The 16196-nt window shown below is 45.4% G+C and overlaps 1 protein-coding gene across 2 annotated transcripts in view; it reads left to right on the plus strand.

Moving 5' to 3' along the window:
- MYOCD (myocardin) overlaps positions 1–16196 on the plus strand; it is a 41763-nt gene that overhangs the window by 14767 nt on the left and 10800 nt on the right. For both annotated transcript variants that reach the window (XM_068978027.1, XM_068978028.1), the window contains 6 exons: positions 2666–2835; positions 2911–2928; positions 6607–6720; positions 10198–10442; positions 11398–11551; positions 14985–15926. In XM_068978027.1, coding sequence (XP_068834128.1) covers positions 2666–2835; positions 2911–2928; positions 6607–6720; positions 10198–10442; positions 11398–11551; positions 14985–15926 — 1643 coding nt within the window. The remainder of the gene's footprint in view (positions 1–2665; positions 2836–2910; positions 2929–6606; positions 6721–10197; positions 10443–11397; positions 11552–14984; positions 15927–16196) is intronic.

The following is a 16196-nucleotide window of genomic DNA, read 5'->3' on the forward strand; positions in this document are numbered from 1 at the left end:
ATGGCTGGAGTCACCATCTGCAGTGATTTTGGAGCCCCCCAAAATAAAGTCTGTCCCTGTTTCCTTTGTTTCCTCATCTATTTGCCATGAAGTGATGGGACTGGATACCATGATCTTCATTTTTTGAATGTTGAGTTTTAAGCCAGTGAGGAAGACTTAATACCCACTCAACCCCAACTCCCATGCCCAGCTGGCCCTGAATAACACATGTCATCTTTTAACCAGGGAAAAAGCCTTCTTTAAGAATGATATATGTATCTATTTACTTCCTTGGCTGTGTCGGGTCTTGGTTGTGGCACATGAGATCTTCCATCTTTGTTGCAGGTTTTTTAGTTGTGGCATGTGGGATATAGTTCCTTGACCAGGGATCGAACCCAGTGCCCCTGCATCGGGAGTGCAGAGTCTTAGCCACTGGACCACCAGGGAAGTCCCGGGACAAACCCTTTATTTTAATTCCACAAACAGAAGTAGGAGTTGAAATGCCAGTGAAAAAAAACGTGGTTTCTAAAGTAAAGAAATTAACAGGTTGAGTTACAATGGAACCATATTCATAGAGGCTTCCAGAAGGACCTGCCTGGGAAGATCACACAATCCCCTGGAGAAAGGGAAAACAGTATAAAAATTCCTTCACATTGTGTGGAAACAACAACTTGAGCTTCTTTGCAGAGTCCAAGGTTTGCCATGAGAAAAGAAGGGAGGGAGTGAGCTAACTCTGGACCCTTAAAATAGAGGGTGGGGGCAGGGGTGCGGTGGTCTGAGACCAGATGGGAGAGAAAGTGACCCATGATTGCAGGGAAAAAGCAGACATTTGTCAAATAACCCTCTGTTAGAGAATGAATCGGTTTCTGATACACATATAAAAAATACTGGCATGTATTTATTTCAGATGATACATGAACAGATGTTTTATAGTTTTCTCTGTACTTTTCTATTATTTCAAATTTTTATAGATACAAATAAGGGCCCTTCGGGAAATAAAAGTTGAAAACTAAAAGTTCCTATTAACACAGTCGAATACTGTGTAGCTGTTACCAAAAAATTGAGGCCGATCTCTATGTGTTCACATGCAAAGATCTCCAAGAAGCACTGTGGAATTAAAAAAAAAATTTTTTTTTAAAGCAAGTTTCAGAATGGTCTATATCACCCAGTCCTAACTGAATGAAATGCTTTTTAAATCCATCTGTGTCTTGCTATATGGATAGAATTAAATCCGGAAGAAGAAATAAATCATTAACGCAAGTGGGATTATTATATACCTTGTTATGTTCATTTCATATGGTGCGAATGAATTTTTATATGTAAAAATTACTTTTATAATCACAGAAAAGTGACAGTGAGTTTCACAAGTGATCCTGGAAGCTGAGAAGCAGCAGGGCCAGTCCCCTAGCCTTTCCAGATTAGCAGGCTGCCCAGTGACTGACTGCAGCTCTCAGCGGCTCTGTGCTTGTCCGGCCTCCCTCCTGACTTGACGCTTGCGTGTCTGAGTGGGGGTCCGGGACACATGCCAGCAGCGGTGGCGGTGACAAGCCCCAAACCGCGTTTGTTCCATTACTTCCAGCTCCTTTCCAATCTCCCCAGTGAGAGCTCCTCTCTCTTATCTGCCCAGAGCTTGAGTCAAAAGTTCTTGTCAGTGTGATTGCGGAACACCGGGCTGGAAAACTTGCTGATAATACATAAATTCCTTTCCAAGAGCTGTGCCTGCAAGTGGGTCAGGAGGGCTCTGTGGCCTCGGCACATTTTGTACTCTGCAGTTGGATAATAAGAGAGGAGATCTGGTAACCAAGAAATGGGAGGGACATTCAAGGATGTCACCAGAGTCCCACCTGGTCTGGTAACCCCACTTCCCAAGCCCAGGCCTGGGTTCCCCTCCCGACACCACGCAGGCTGCTGGGGAAGAATCGGAACATGTGTGGGTCGCTGGGGATTTCCAAAATAGACACAAAGATAAGAGGAATAACAACAAAATCCAAAGAATTAAAAAAAAATAATAAAGATCATGCTTCAGTTTCTGAGACACATTTATGGCTTGTTATAAACAGATATGCGTTTGTTGAATGGGGCTTCAGTACACTCTGGTGACATTAGCCCTCTTCTGACATTTAGAAATTTAAATTTAGGAGCTCCCCTGGCTTATCCTTAATAGCAAAGTTTGCAAAACAGTTCGTGCCGGGTGCCTGCTTCGTATTTGAACACGATGCAAATGGCACGCCGTCACATCAACTTCACCTCTGGTCGTAAAGCCCGAGGGAGACGGGGCCTTCTCCTCCAGTGGCCCACATTCTTTCCTTCATCTTCCCTGATTTAGCTCCAGAAAGATAGGGGTTCACATAACAAAATGTGCAGGAACGGATCGACACTAAGTAAAGGTTGACAGGTGATGATAGACCTTTAGTATGTCACTCATTCCTCCCTGCCAAACATGCCACTTTTATAAATGCAGATCCCCCTCTATGGAGTAAATAGAGGAGAAACCAAATCATTTTAAATATACCTTCACTCTTACCTTGGGCTTCCCTGGTGGGTTGGACAGTAAAGAATCTTCCTGCAGTGCAGGAGACCCGGGTTCCTTGAACTGGGAACTCTGAAGGCAGCGAGTAGTGCTACGAATGGGGTTGACACCTGGAAGCGTGTCTGCTGACCCAGTTCTTGGCTTCCCCTCCCTCAGGGAACCAGGTGACTTTCTCCAAGTCGGCGGATGCGTTTGCCTTTGAGGAGGACAGCAGCAGTGATGGGCTTTCTCCGGATCAGACTCGAGGGGAAGACCTCCAGGGCTCAGCGGGATCCCCCCCAGACACGAAAGCTACGGAGACCCCTTTGGCGGGTCCTCGCGGGACAGTCCAGGTAAACAAACCCTCTTCCAGCCTGCTCATCTCTTCAGTCCTGAAATCATGGCTGCTGCAGCAGGTTTAGCATAGAGACCTGAGAGGTGTCTCTTCACGACACATTGTCCCGTTGCTAACTCTTATCGTGTTCAGTTTAGGGTTCTGTGTGTGAGGGCAGGAGCTTCCAGAAAACACCAAGAGAGAGAGTCCTCAGAAATACGTCCTTTGACTTAAATTTTCAGTATCTACTCGGCCAAGTAGATCTCTTTTATCTCTGTTTTTGCAGACAAGGTAGAAAGGAGGCTCCTGAAGACTTGACAGTCAGTCGACAGTCTCCTGGAGAGAAAGGGCCACTGCAGGGCTCGTTTCAAAGCTCACGGTCCTTCCTGCGATCGAGCTGCCACTCTAGGGTCTGGGGAGCAGGAGCTGGAGGTGCTGGGGGTTGCTGTTCAGTCGTGTCCAACTCTTTGTGACCCCAAGGACTGTAGCACACCAGACTCCTCTGTCCTTCACTGTCTCCAGGAGTTTGCTCAAATTCATGTCCATTGAGTCAGTGATGCTATTTAATTCATCTCATCCTCTGCTGCCCTCTTGTCCTCCTGCCCTCAATCTTTCCCAACATCAGAATCTTTTCCAATGAGTTGGCTCTTCACATCAGGTGACCAAGTATTAGAGCTTCACCTTTAGCATCAGTCCTTCCAGTGAATATTCAGGGTTGATTTCCTTTAGGATTGACTGGTTTGACCTCCTTGCTGTCCAAGTGACTCTCAGGAGTCTTCTCAGCACACACACACAGCTTTCTTTTCTTGTTCTTAAGGGTTTCGGTAAGCCTCTACTCAATTTTTTTTCCTTCCAGTTTTATTGATATAATTGGCATACAGCACTGCATAAGTTTAAAGTGTATAGCATAATGATTTCACTTGCATACACAGTGAAGTGATAACAATAAGTTTACTGAACATCTATATCTCATAGATACAACTCTGGAGAGAACCCTTCACCCTCAGCCGCTTCCTTTCAGGAAGACCTGAAGACCTCACTCCTCTTGGCCTCACAGGAATTGTTCAATGACTTGAAATGATTTGAAATCAAATACTATATATATAATAGTATATATTTACTATATATATATATATACACACATACATACACACATATTGCCTATTTTTATTATTTTTTATATTATTTTATATGGGGCTTCCCTGGTAGCTCAGCAGTAAAGAACCTGCCTGCCAAATCCTGGGTCAGGAAGATCCCCTGGAGAAGGAAATGGTAACCCATTCCAGTATTCTTGCCTGGGAAATATCATGGACAGAGAAGCCTGGTGGGCTATAGTCCATGAGGTCGAAAAAGAGTCAGACACAGCTTAACAACTGAGCACACATTATTTTACGTATTTTAAGTATATATCAGAGAAGGCAATGGCAACCCACTCCAGTACTCTTGCCTGGAAAATCCCATGGATGGAGGAGCCTGGTTTGCTGTAGTCCATGGGGTCACTAAGAGTCGGACACGACTGAACGACTTCACTTTCACTTTTCACTTTCATGCATTGGAGAAGGAAATGGCAACCCACTCCAGTGTTCTTGCCTGGAGAATCCCAAGGACGGAGGAGCCTGGTAGGCTGCCGTCTATGGGGTCGCACAGAGTCGGACACGGCTGAAGCGATTTAGCAGTAGCAGCATAGATATCTTATATCTTATTTTTATTATATATATAGGTATTTTATATTTGTGTGTACTTTTAATTTTTAAATTGAGGTATAACTGACATATAACATTGTATTAATTTCAAGTGTTCACCACAACTGTTTGACACCATATATGTCGTGAAATACATAATGTATACAGTGTATACAATATCAGCTGTAGGATACAATTGTTGGATATTATATCTACTGTATATATTGTGAAATATAACATATACATGTGATGTATGTGTGTATATGTTACATGTGATGTAACATGTACATGTGATACATGTGTGAATTGTGTGTGTATTTCACAGTCTTTGTGATAGATACAATATATCATTGTGTATATTGTGAAATGATCACCAGGATAATTCTAGGTTAGCATCCATCTTCATATATAGTCACAAATTTTCTTTCTAGTGATGAGAGTCTTTAAGATCTACTCTCTTAGGAACTTTAAAGAGACCATGCAGTCTTGTTAACTATGGTCACCATGCTGAACATAACACCCCCAGGATTTATTTACTGGATGTGCGTGTGTGTTAGTAGCTCAATCTGTCCAACTCTTTGCAACCCCATGGACTATAGCCTGCCAGGCTCCTCAGTCCATGGAATGCTCCAGACAAGAGTACTGGAGTGGGTTACCATTTCCTTCTCCAGAGGGTCTTCCCTACCCAGAGATTGAACCTGGGTCTCCTACACTGCAGACAGATTCTTTACTGCTGAGCCACCAGGGAAGCCCAATTTATTGTATAGCTGGATGTTTGTACTTTTTAAACCCATATTAGTTGAAAACATTTTTATACTGTAAAGCATGCAGGGATCAGAGATAGTTTCAGGAGTTATTTACCATGGCCCTCTTTCCTGAAGCTGCACTGTTACCGGTCATTGTCAGGCTTTCTTCACTCCATCAGAGCAAATTCAAGGCTGCCAGGAGGAAATGTGGAACGAGAGGATGACAGAAGACAGAAAAAGCAGAGCCAAAAGAGCTGCATGTTTGTTGTGCAAGAGTTTATAATCAAAGCATTCTTTCTTCCCTGCATCCCGAGCTTCTTTGCAGCCCAGCGTCTTTGATAACATCAAACAGTACATCAGGCCATTTGTATTCTTATTGCTTTGATAGTAAATTCCTCAGCTTCTGATTTAAAGATGGTTTGAGGAAAAGACACACGCTTTTCTTTTTCACCCTTGAAGTGGGGAAGAAGGGAATGAGCACTGAGCAATATGAGGCAAAATGCAAAGATCATTTTATATCAGTTAATCCAGCAGCCTCAGGTGAGAGACGAAGGTATGGGCTCTGAGAGAAAAGGATGCTACAGACCTTTGACACATGCTCAGGCAAAAACTGGGCAGCTCAGGGGCCTTTTCTCAAAGTCGAGGCATAGGACTGTGGGAGAGGAAGAGGATGCTGCGTTCATTTCTGCATCCTCTGTCTGTGGGAACGTGCCTCTCATTAAGGTTTTCCTGATGCTGCACAGGTACACACACATATTTATACACACAGACACACAGACGCACAGGTATGCACACACACACACACATGCAAAGGAATGTATATCCATACACATATGCACACATACATTACAGAGGCATACACAGAGACGTATACACAGACTCAGAGACACACATACACACACATACCTACACACGTTCCTTCCATCTGCCAACCCCCTTCTCATCTGACTTTTTCATTCCTAACTTTCCCCCAAAGTCCCTCCACTCATTCCTCCCGCTTCCTCTCTTTTTCAATCCCACTGTCAATTCCAACATGTAGACCTCACTGCAAGTAAGTGGATCCTGCCCACAGGGTGACCAGATGTCCCAGTTCGCCTAGCCCAAGCCAGTTCTGCACCTGTTGGATGGAATGATTATCACGCCTGCTTTCTCTCTTAAAAAGGGTCCTCAGCTGGTTGACAGATCATGTGCTTGACTCTCTACCCCTGGGGACAGAGTCTGAGGCTCTCCTCAGATAGGAAGCTGGGGTTGACACAGCAGAGCTGAGGGGCGAGGGTGGGCGTCTCCAATGCAGCACCCCCGTGTCACACAGGTTCTGCTCCTGCATCCTAATCAGGCTCAAATTTGGATTTTCAGGATGCAGAAAATGAGAGGAGTGATTCAGCCCAACACCCCAGCAACCAGCCAGACCTGGGCAAGCAGGGGCTTGGCTCCCTGGGCACCCCCATCCCTGTGCACACAGCCGTAAAGGTAGGATGGGCCAGCCTCCACGCCCACCTGAGCACACAGTTCACGGGGCCATTGCGGGGCGGGGCGTGCTGAGTTAGGTCTGGCAACAGGGAGAGTCATGTGGACGGATGGATGGATTCAGTCCACTGGGAGCATCGCTAGACAGGGGTTGAGAAGTGGGCTATCAGTGTACGTGGACCAAGACACTCTTGCCCCTCAGGGGTCTTACCCACAGAAGAGAAGCTCCTCAGTTAACTGGTAGTCATTTGACTTTTTTCATAATATTTTATCCCAGATAACTTCTCATTGACTTGGGGGCATATTAATATTTTCTCAGCTCTAAAGTTGGCACTTAATGCTGAGATGATGCTTAAGAAATACTTTTAAAAGCTTGTAAGTTGAGTAAGAATCAGTGTTAATGTGATGGCCCTGCCACCCCCTCCACTGCATATGCACAAAAGCGGTTTTCTTTTTTAATTGTGTTTGTTTATTTATGGCTGTGCTGGTCATCACGCTGCAGGGGCTCTTCTCTGGTTGCGGAGAGTGGGAGCTACTCTCTAGATGCGGTGCTCGGCTTCCCCTTGCGGTGGCTTCTCCTGTTGCAGAGCACGGCCTCTAGGGTGCTCAGGCTTCAGCAGTTGCAGCTCCCGAGCTCAGTAGTTGTAGCCCTTGGGCTTAGTTGCTGTGGGATCTTCCTGGATCAGGGATCGAACCCGTGTTTCCTGCACTGGCAGGCAGATTATTTACCACGGAGCCACCAGGGAAGCCCACAAAACTAGTTTTCTTGTTCTGAATGGATGACAGGCATTTCTGATTCCCAGGAAAGCTCCCCAGACTGCAGTGGCTTAAACCCAGCCTACAATCCACTCTTCCCTGGTGGCTCAGCTGGTAAAGAATCCACCTGCCAATGCAGGAGACACAGGAGTTCTAGGTTCAATCCCTGAGTTGGGAAGATCCCCTGGAGAAGGGAACCCACTCCAGTATTCTGACCTGGAGAATTTCATGGGCTTGTCCATGGAGTCGCAAAGAGTGACTTTCACTACGCAATCCATTCAGCTTAACTGCTTTGAACTTATGTGGCTATTGGTGAATTTTGTTCATTACAGGTGGAGGGAGGAGACATATTGACTTGGGTGAATATTTATATTTTAATATTAATGTGATTCAGTGATTTCCACCATTGGGAGCAAAGAGAAATTGTACTAATATTTCTATTGAAGTGTTTAAGTTTTGCATAATGCAAAAGAGTTGGAAAAGACCCTGAAGCTGGGAAAGATTGAAGGTAGGAGGAGAAGGGAACGACAGAGGATGAGATAGTTGGATGGCATCACCGACTCCATAGACATGAGTAAGAATCAGATGCAATTGAGCAACTGAACTGAACTGAAAGCAAATGAACAGAGCCTTCAGCCTCTTCAAACTAAGAAAGTGTAGTAATTGTCCTGAGAAAGGACAATCAATTTCAATGAAGAGTCATATCAAAAATATGCAACTATACAGTTCCAGGTGTGCTTTCCATGTGGCGCTAGTGGTAAAAAAAAAAAAAAAAAAAAAAATCGCCTGCCAATGAAGGAGATTCCTGGGTTGGGAAGATCCCCTGGAAGAGGGCATGGCAACCCACTCCAATATTCTTGCCTGGAGAGTCCCATGGACAGAGAAGCCTGGCAGGCTGCAGCCCACGGGGTTGTATAGAGTCAGACATGACTGAGCAAATGAGCGCAGCACAAATCAAAGTTCCAGTGATTCAGAGTTCCGTGGGCTCCATGGTCTATGCTTCTCACTATCTGGAGAAGATGGTCCGATTTACAATACCTTTTGAATGCTCAGAGTCTCTGTGATAATAAGGCAACAAATAGAGAAGATGACTGAGCCCCTGATTTAGTTGCTTTAGACGCAAGGCTGCAGCTCCCCAAGACAAGCAGGTCCTAGGAGGAGTGGGAGCAGGGCAGAGCTGACTGCAGGAGCTGGGGGAAACTCTCCCAAGAACAGAAAGCTGACTCATTACCTGGAGCGCTTAACCCATCGATGAATGAGCATCCCCTGGCCCACAGGAATCCTTGAGCTAAGTGTACAAGAAGAAGCCTTCCTGAGAAAATACACACAAAAAAGGCTTTGGTGGACGGGCACGCTGAGTCAGAGAAAAGTAAATCCAATAGGTCACCTTCAGATGTATATTTTGTGATTAAAATGGGAAAGCTGCCCGGGGACAACCTGCCTTTTGGCTATTCAGGAGCTCCCTCTTCTGGACACTGCGGGTACCACACCTTCCCCTGCCAGCTTGTTCTCAGATTAAGACCCTTCCATCATCACATCCCTGTTCATTTCAATCTTCTGTAATACAGTCAGGGATTAGAAATGTATTTTTTTTTAACTGACTTAAGTACAGACCTATTGCTTCTCAATCTCTGGAGGTCTTTGGATTTCAGGAACAGGTTATAAATATAATCACGCTGCCCTTTGAAATCTTATTGTTTCAACAATATATTTTACCATCCTCCCATTGGTTACTGAAATCAAAAGTAGAGAATATTTTACCCAACTTGCAGGTCGGGGTCATTGAGATATGGTAAAGTTGGAAAACTATAACACGTTCAAAAATGTGCCTTCACTTCCAGGCCTCTGTCCTTAACTTTTTTCAAGGATCCAAACCGTACACCATGATTGGTAACTTCTGGAAAGGTCTCAGTGGGTGACTTGTCCTTCCTGTAGTCAGTGAAGAATCTTCAGTTCAGAGGGTGTCACTTCCTGATCTTATATCAGTATTTGGTGGGAAGGGGAATTGATTTAGAAGCAACAAGAATCCACCTTTTGGGTTTTTAGAGATAGCCTTAATTTCATCTTCTTTTATATTGTTAATAAGTCAACTCACGAGGAGCTTCACTAAAGATGATGACACGTATACAGACGAAAGAACCTTCTTGGGACCTCCCTCGCGGTTCAGTGGCTAGGACTTGCCCTTTCAATGTGGGGAGTGTGGCTTCAATCCCTGGTTGGGCAGCAAAGATCCCACATGCCTCATGACCAAAACACCAAAACAGAAACAGCAGTGCGACAGATTCAATAAAGACTTTAAAAATGGTCCACAGCAAACGTTTTGTTTTATTTATCTATTTTTTTAAAAAAGAACCTCCTTATGAATCTAACCCAAGAACAGAATGTCGTCTTCATTAGTCATCAGGTTGAGGTTTTAGGTTAGGAAGCTGGGCTCACTGAAACATAGACTTGCCTCTCTGTTCTGGGAAGGAAGTTCCCCGAAGCCACTTCTAAGACTCAAGACTTCCTGCCTAAGAAGTGTCCATCCTTTGCGATGTATTTGCATGGATCTGTTTGTTAGGTACCTTAACTTCCAGGATCTCATTGTGCCTCCTGTCTTTACTATATTGTGTGTCGGGGGTTCAAGGACATCCATCAGATAAAATCTAGAGGTAATATTCCTGATGCCAAGCCGTTCTCATCCATCACCTAAAAGCACATGCCGTCTCTCCATCCACTTTGCAGTCCAAGTCCTTGAGCGACAACAAGAACCGCCACAAAAAGCCCAAGGACCCCAAGCCAAAGGTGAAGAAGCTCAAATACCACCAGTACATCCCCCCGGACCAGAAGGCGGAGAAGTCCCCTCCGCCCATGGACTCTGCCTACGCCCGGCTGCTCCAGCAGCAGCAGCTCTTCCTGCAGCTGCAGATCCTTAGCCAGCAGCAGCAGCACCGCTTCAGCTACCCCGGGCTGCACACAGCTCCGCTCAAGTAAGTCAGGCAAGCCCAGGGGGGTTCGGAGGGGGGCACCTGGGGATGGAGGCTGGCTGCGGCTTCTCCATCAGAGGACCCAGCGAGTCCCACACCATACCACATCCTGGTGGTCGAGTCGCCCAGTCTTCCTCGCACCACCAGACACCTCTCTGACACCAGCTGGGGTGGGGGTGGGGGGTCCCGCAGTTCAACTCAGTTCTGATGCCCTCTACCCAAAGATGGTGTTGGATCTAAGTCTCACAGATTGAGAGCTTAGTCCCCCAAGACTGGCCCCTTACCCTCCAGACACCAGTCACAAGTCCAAGTTGTCACCTGTCCGTCTGACAGACCAGCTATTGACTGGACGTCCCAATAACTTCTTCCTTGGGTTCCAATTAATTTGCTAGAGTTGCTCATAGAACTCAGAGAAACATTTTACTTATTAGACTACCGGTCTGTTGTAAAAGCACGTAGGTCCTCATGGGAACAGCCAGATGGAAGAGAGGCGCAGGGCAAGGTACATGGGGGTCAGGCAGAGCATCCATGTCCCTCCAGATACACCCCTCTCCCCAAATCTCCACCTGCTACACAACCCAGAAGCTCTCCAAACCCCATTCTTTGGGGTTTTTATAGAGGCTTCATTACATTATTGAGTGGATCTTTGACCGTTGTGAATCAATTCAACCTCCAGCTTTTTCTCTTCCCTGGAGGTCAGGGGTGGGACTGAAAAATCACATGATTCAGTCTCCAGGCCACCAGCCTCCAAGCTTAAGTGGCTCCCAACAGTCACCTCATTAGGATAACAAAAGACAGCTTTTGTTCTCATGACTTAGGAAACCCCCAGGGTTTTAGGAGCTGTGCCAGAAACCAGGATGAAGACCAAATATATACATTTCCTATTATAAATCACAATGTCATATCCCCATACATAAATTTGACTGTATTTTCAGTACCTCTTCTGTTTGTTTTTCAGGGAACCAAATGAGCAGATGGCCAGAAATCCAAACGCTTCTTCAGCACCATTGAGCAATACCCCTTTGTCTCCTGCCAAAAACAGCTTTTCTGGACAAACTGGTGTCTCTTCTCTCAAGCCAGGCCCACTCCCATCCAACCTGGATGATCTGAAGGTATAGGGTTTAGCATTACTTTGGTTTTTTAAAACAAATATTTAAAAAATATTTATGTATTTATTTGGGTCTTGGTTGCAGCATGCAGAATCTTTAGTTGCAGAGAGTGGGATCTAGTTCCCTGAGCAGGGGTGGAGCCCAGGTCCCCTGCATTGGGAGCGCAGACTCTTAGCCACTGGGCCACCAGAGAAGGCCCTGGTGTTGAGTCGCTCAGTCGTGTGCGACCCTTTGTGACCCCATGAACTATAGCACTCCAGGGTTCCCTGTCCTTCACCAGCTCCCAGAGTTTGCTCAAACTCATGTCTGTCGAGTCAGTGATGCCATCCAACCATCTCGTCCTCTGCTGCCCCCTTCTCCTGCCCTCAACCTTTCCCGGCACAGGGTCTTTTCCAATAAGTTGGCTCTTCACATCAGGTGGCCAAAAGCGTTAGAGTTTCATCTTCAGCGTCAGTCCTTCCAGTGAATATTCAGAGTTGATTTCTTTTAGGATTGGCTGGTTTGACTTAAAAATTCATCAACGACTAAAACATCAGCGAATGTATAAAAGAGGTGAATAGAAATCTTTGTGCCAAGCAAGCCTACACAGCATAATAGTCTGAAATTTAAAGTAAACTGGACTGAACAAGTATTCATTTTATTTTAGAATATGAGCTGCATTATTTAATAATGTAGTTTAAATTATTCAGTGCCAGAGCAGATTCTAAAAATGGATGTAGAACTCATTAATTTTAAGTAATTCTAAATTAAAACAATAATGAGTTGCCATTTTTCACTTTTTCAAACCAGTGAATATAGAAGAAAATGGTAAGACAATGCTAGCCAGGCTAGGGGGCTGAGAGCATATCTTATTGCTTGTGATATAGTCAGTAATTGCAATCCTTTTGAAGATAATTTTTTTCAATAACTCTTAAGGTAATATATATTCACTACTGAAATATGATAGTGTATAAAAAAAGTATTTTAAAAGACAGTTGACTCACAGATTCTATAGTATTTCTGTCTAGACTTAAAATATTTGTGAACATGTTTGGTTTTAAAATAATTATTGAGTATATACTTCTGGCATGCTTTTCTACTTATTTATCATGGACTTTTTCATAACTTTTAATATTTCAGTAAGGCTTTTCTTTTTAGTCCTGGCATATCATTTCTCCACCTCATTGACCTCTGCCTATTGGACTTTTGCTTCCAAATTTTTGCTATGAAAGGTATAATTCATGTACACATTTAATTTCTCTAGTTATCTCCCCAGGCTGAATACACAGCAGTGGAACTCCTGAGCCTAAACGCATGACTATTTTTGAACGCTCTTCGTCCGTGTTGTCACATTCCTGTCGTGAATGTCTGTGCCAGTCTGTTCCCAGAAGGAGAGCATTAGGGCAACACTCCTCAAGCCGGCACGCGCCCTATGGCCCACCTGGGGCTCGCGGTCAAATGCAGATTCTGATTCGATAGGTGTGGCGAGGGCCCTGAAAGTCGGCATTCCTATCAGAAGCTCCCAGATGCTATCTGATGCTGCTGGGCCCACGGCCACACTCACAATAGCAAGGTTTAAAAAGCTTTTTTTTTTCTTAATATTTTTATACAGTTATTTTTGCTGCTACTTCACTGACACAAAGTGTTATTATTCATTTCTTTGTCCATCTGGTAAATGCAAAGCTATGTACATATTTATTTCTTGGAATATTAGCTGGTACTCAGATGTTATAGGTCATTTTTCTTTTAATTTTCTTAAAAAAAATTTTTTTATGTGGACCATTTTTCAGGTCTTTATTGAATTTGTTACAATATTGCTTCTGTTTTATCTTTCGGTGTTTTTGCCATGAGGCATATGGAATCTTAGCTCCCCAACCAGGGATCGAACTTGCATTGGAAGGTGAAGTTTTAACCAATGTATTGCTAGGGAAGTCCCCATTTTTCTTTTAATTTTATCTTTCGTTTGTGAAGGGTTGGATCATGTCCATTACCCAGTTTTAGTTTGGGTGTCAATATTTTCCTTTGGATACACTGAGCTTACTATTATTTTCCCTGCTTTTTTTTTTTTTTTAATGAAATGGCTATTTGGATTTTCTCCCAGTGTTTTTGACCTATAGTTTTCAGTTTTGTGGTCAGTACTTTTATGATTAGTCTCTCAGCTTTGAGGTTCAACAAGACCTTTTTGTGCAAAACATCACAAGAATATCTCCCTATTGATTTCTGGCTGTTGTATCGAATTATTGACACTTAGGTATTTGATACATTTTCCATTTTGATTACAAAAGTAATACTGATGAGGGCTATTTTAGAAATGCAGATAAAGAGAACTGTTGTTAGAATTTTAGCCTGTTTTTATCCAGATGTTCTCATCTGCAAACAGAGGTTTAGATATATATACACGTACATGTATTTATAGGCTTCCCGTGATAAAGAATCCACCTGCCAATGCGTGAAACATGGGTTTGATCCTTGGGACAGGAAGATCCCCTGGAGAAGGAAATGGCAACCCGCTCCAGTGTTCTTGCCTGGGAAATTCCATGGACAGAGGAGCCTGGTGGGCTACAGTCCATGGGGTCGAAAAGAATTGGACACGACTGAGGTGGCTAACACAACAGCGACAAACATTTATATATATAAATGTGGGGTTAAAATAATTACTTGTGAATCCACATAATAATAAAGCAAGAACCTTGCACCAACAATTGTGAGGCGATACTCCAAGCCCTTTACAAATCCTAAGCCGTTTTCATCCCCACAAAAATGTGTAAGAGAGGTACTGTCACCCCATTTCACAGAGCAATCACTGAGTTGGGAGGAGGCAGGGCCAGGATTTGAACTGATGGTCTCATCTCCGCACACACTTCTCTCGGTATATGACTGCTATCCAGCCAGTCACTAAAATTAGGACATTCATGGTAATGCAGAACCGTGATGCTCAAAACTTGGTCCTCCAGGAACTTGTTTGAGACTCGGATTCTCAGTGCCCAACCCAGACCTGCTGAGTCAGGAACCCCATGGGGGGCATAGCTCTGCTCTAATGCTCTTGCCAGGTGTGGGGAAAATGGGCTGAGCAGGATGTTCACCAAGGGCACAGAGGTCCTAGCATGTCAGGCTGCCCTGTGTTGCTGGTTGAGGGTTGACATCTAAACCCAGGCAGGTACCAGCTTTCTCACCTGTTAAGTGAGGGCAAGGACCAGGATGGGGGTTGCAAGGCAATAGACCAGATAAGCCCTGTGGTTCATCTGAGCTGGACATTTCTATAATCTGAAACCATGAAAACATGGTGTATGATTTTTTTTTTCAAATCATTAAAAATGTGCAAGATGATATCAAAATCAGAAACAAATAAGGGGACATGTTAGATTCCATTTGTGACATCTTAAAGCTGCATGACAATACTTAAAAAAAAAAAAAAGATTGTCACTAAGCAGCATTAACGTCAGCCTGGTTCCTTCAGGTCTCTGAGTTAAGACAACAGCTTCGAATACGAGGTTTGCCCGTGTCCGGTACCAAGACGGCCCTCATGGACCGACTCCGGCCCTTCCAGGACTGCTCTGGGAACCCTGTGCCCAACTTCGGTGACATCACGACTGTCACCTTTCCGGTGACGCCCAGCAACGCGCTGCCCAGTTACCAGTCCTCCCCCTCCACCGGCGCCCTGTCCAACGGCTTCTACCACTTCGGCAGCACTAGCTCCAGCCCCCCGATCTCACCCGCCTCATCTGACCTGTCAGTGGCGGGGTCCCTGCCGGACACCTTCAACGACGCCTCCCCGTCCTTTGGCCTGCATCCCTCCCCGGTCCCCGCGTGTGCCGAGGAAACCCTCATGGGCAGTCTGAATGGCAGCTCCATGCTTCCGGAGCTGGACGGGCTGGACTCGGAGAAGGACAAGATGCTGGTGGAGAAGCAGAAGGTGATCAACGAGCTCACCTGGAAGCTGCAGCAAGAACAGAGGCAGGTGGAGGAGCTGAGGCTGCAGCTGCAGAAGCACAAGAGGAGCGGCTGTCCCGACAAGAAGCCGCCGCCCTTCCCGGCCGCCCCCATCAAGCAGGAAGATGCCGTGTCCAGCTGTCCTTTCTCATCCCGGCAAACAGCCGTGAAAAGACAGAGCACCGGCTCGGAGGGCCAGCCGCCACTGCCTCGCGAAGACGCTCAGCTCCTGCCCCTGGGGAGCACTCACTGTGCAGAGCCCTCGGGTCAGACCAACGTACTGTCTTCCACATTCCTCAGCCCGCAGTGCTCACCGCAGCATTCTCCCCTCGGGGCTGTGAAAAGCCCGCAGCACATCAGTTTGCCCCCATCGCCGAACAACCATTACTTCCTTCCCCCATCATCAGGCGCCCAAGGAGAAGAACACAGGGGCTCCTCACCTGTCAGCAGCCAGGTGTGCACTGCACAGGTAAGAACTGGCCCCGTGCTCTTCCTGAAAGTGCGATGTGAATTTGCAACTGCTAAGGAGCTGACCTTGGAACTTTGGATGGGGAGGGTTTGCTAAAAGTCTGATAGTAACTCCCGGGCACCACGATCCACAGACCTTTACGGCTGGCCAAACTCACTTACGAGACAAGGATGGCAAACTTGCTCTGCAAAGAGCTAGATGATAAAAGCTTTTTCTCTGTGGAATCTAGTCTTTGTCACAGCCACTCAGCTGTACCTCTGCAACCCCGAA

Source organism: Capricornis sumatraensis, chromosome 8, assembly GCF_032405125.1.
Source record: "Capricornis sumatraensis isolate serow.1 chromosome 8, serow.2, whole genome shotgun sequence".
In the NCBI taxonomy this organism is placed as follows: domain Eukaryota; kingdom Metazoa; phylum Chordata; class Mammalia; order Artiodactyla; family Bovidae; genus Capricornis; species Capricornis sumatraensis.